This window comes from Nyctereutes procyonoides, unplaced genomic scaffold (genome assembly GCF_905146905.1).
Source record: "Nyctereutes procyonoides isolate TBG_1078 unplaced genomic scaffold, NYPRO_anot_genome, whole genome shotgun sequence".
Lineage (NCBI taxonomy): Eukaryota > Metazoa > Chordata > Mammalia > Carnivora > Canidae > Nyctereutes > Nyctereutes procyonoides.
This window is the reverse complement of record NW_026575030.1, coordinates 44,356,306-44,358,007: the sequence shown is the minus strand read 5'-3', so window position 1 is coordinate 44,358,007 and position 1,702 is coordinate 44,356,306. Positions and strand designations below refer to the sequence as shown.

The window sequence follows — 1,702 nt, the reverse complement described above, 5'->3', positions numbered from 1 at the left end:
TCTAATGGGAGAGCATATGAAACCGTTTTTACTCAGCTAAAAGAATGCGTATATATGAAAATTGATTTTAAATTCATTTTAAGGATCTTTGTTGCAAAAAACCGATGCTGATATTTTTTAAATAATTTGTTTATTTGATTTATTGATAAACAATGAAACAAATATGGATACCCTAGATCTGTACACTATCATACAGGAATTCATAATGACAAAACTTGTCCACTGTAAGCATTCTTCTTGGAAATCAAAAAAATTCATGGGAATGCTGATTTCCAGAGTTGAGGTTATGATGCAAATATTTTATTTTATTTTTTTTAGCTGACATTTTACAGGAATGAGTATCCCCTAGATAATTGTGTGCCTGTGTCCAGGGAGAGTAAGAGAGGTTTGAAGAACTCCTCTCTTTGTTGTAGAAAGAAAATTTGGAAGGAAAACTATACATAACCTGAATTAGACTCTTGTATCTCCAGAATTCCTATCTCCACAGAGAACGTGGATATGACTGAGGATAATTACTCCTTGACAACTGAATTTATTCTCATAGGATTTACAGATCACCCAAAGTTGAAGACCATTCTGTTTTTGGTGTTTCTCACTATCTACCTGGTGACCATAGTGGGGAATCTGGGCCTGGTGGCATTGATCCATATGGAGCGTCGCCTTCACACACCCATGTACATCTTTCTGGGCAACCTGGCTCTAATGGATTCCTGTTGTGCCTGTGCCATTACCCCCAAGATGTTAGAGAATTTCTTTTCGAAGGACAGAATGATTTCCCTCTATGAATGCATGGCACAATTTTATTTTCTGTGCCTTGCTGAAACTACAAACTGTTTTCTCCTGGCAGCAATGGCCTATGACCGCTATGTGGCCATCTGCAGCCCACTGCAGTACCACACCCTGATGTCGAAGAAGCTCTGCCTTCAGATGACCGCAGGGGCCTACATAGCAGGAAACCTGCATTCCATAATTCATATAGTGTTTCTCTTTCGGTTAACTTTCTGTAGGTCTCATCAGATTAATCACTTTTTTTGTGATGTTCTTCCATTATTCAAACTCTCCTGTGTTGACCCTTATATCAATGAATTGTTGATATTTATCTTTTCTGGTTCGGTTCAAGTCTTCTCTATTATCATTGTCATAATCTCTTATCTCTGCATCCTTTTCATGATTTTCAAAGTGAAATCCAAAGAGGGAAGAGGCAAAGCCTTATCTACTTGTGCATCTCACTTTCTCTCTGTCTCAATGTTCTATGGTTCTCTTCTCTTTGTGTACGTTCGACCAAATTCAATTAAAGAGGAGGATAAGGATATACCTGTTGCTATTTTTTATACTCTAGTAATCCCTTTATTAAACCCTTTTATTTATAGTCTAAGAAATAAGGAAGTAATAAATGCCATGAAAAGAAATATAAAGAAAATTTATAACATTTAAAAGAAATATCATCCCCTGTGGAAATCTAACTTAAATTTGAAAAAAAAAAAAAAACGTTTCCTAAATGCGGTAATATTGAGAAAGTAGAAAATGACCACTTTGTACATAAAAGTATTCAATTACTAAAACATGATAGTATAGGAGTCAAATAAAGATGTTCAGTAAGGAGACATTCTGTTACAATCTATTTCAAAGCTAAGCTTCTAGCTCCCAGCAAAAATGTACTAAATCATTATTTTTGAGGTCACATACTGTGTCACACTGAAAA

At 35.4% G+C, this 1,702-nt stretch overlaps 1 protein-coding gene across 1 annotated transcript; it reads left to right on the top strand.

Annotated features, from left to right (window-relative positions):
* Window positions 1-498: 498 nt before the first annotated feature.
* Window positions 499-1,434, top strand: LOC129503951 (olfactory receptor 5K3-like). The gene has a single exon (XM_055316463.1). The coding sequence runs from the start codon at window positions 499-501 to the stop codon at window positions 1,432-1,434; it is 936 nt and encodes a 311-aa protein (XP_055172438.1).
* The last annotated feature ends 268 nt before the right edge of the window (window positions 1,435-1,702 follow it).

Excerpts from the sequence above, each read along its gene's own strand:
- LOC129503951 (XM_055316463.1), top strand. The coding sequence starts at position 499 with ATGACTGAGGATAATTACTCCTTGACAACTGAATTTATTCTCATAGGA.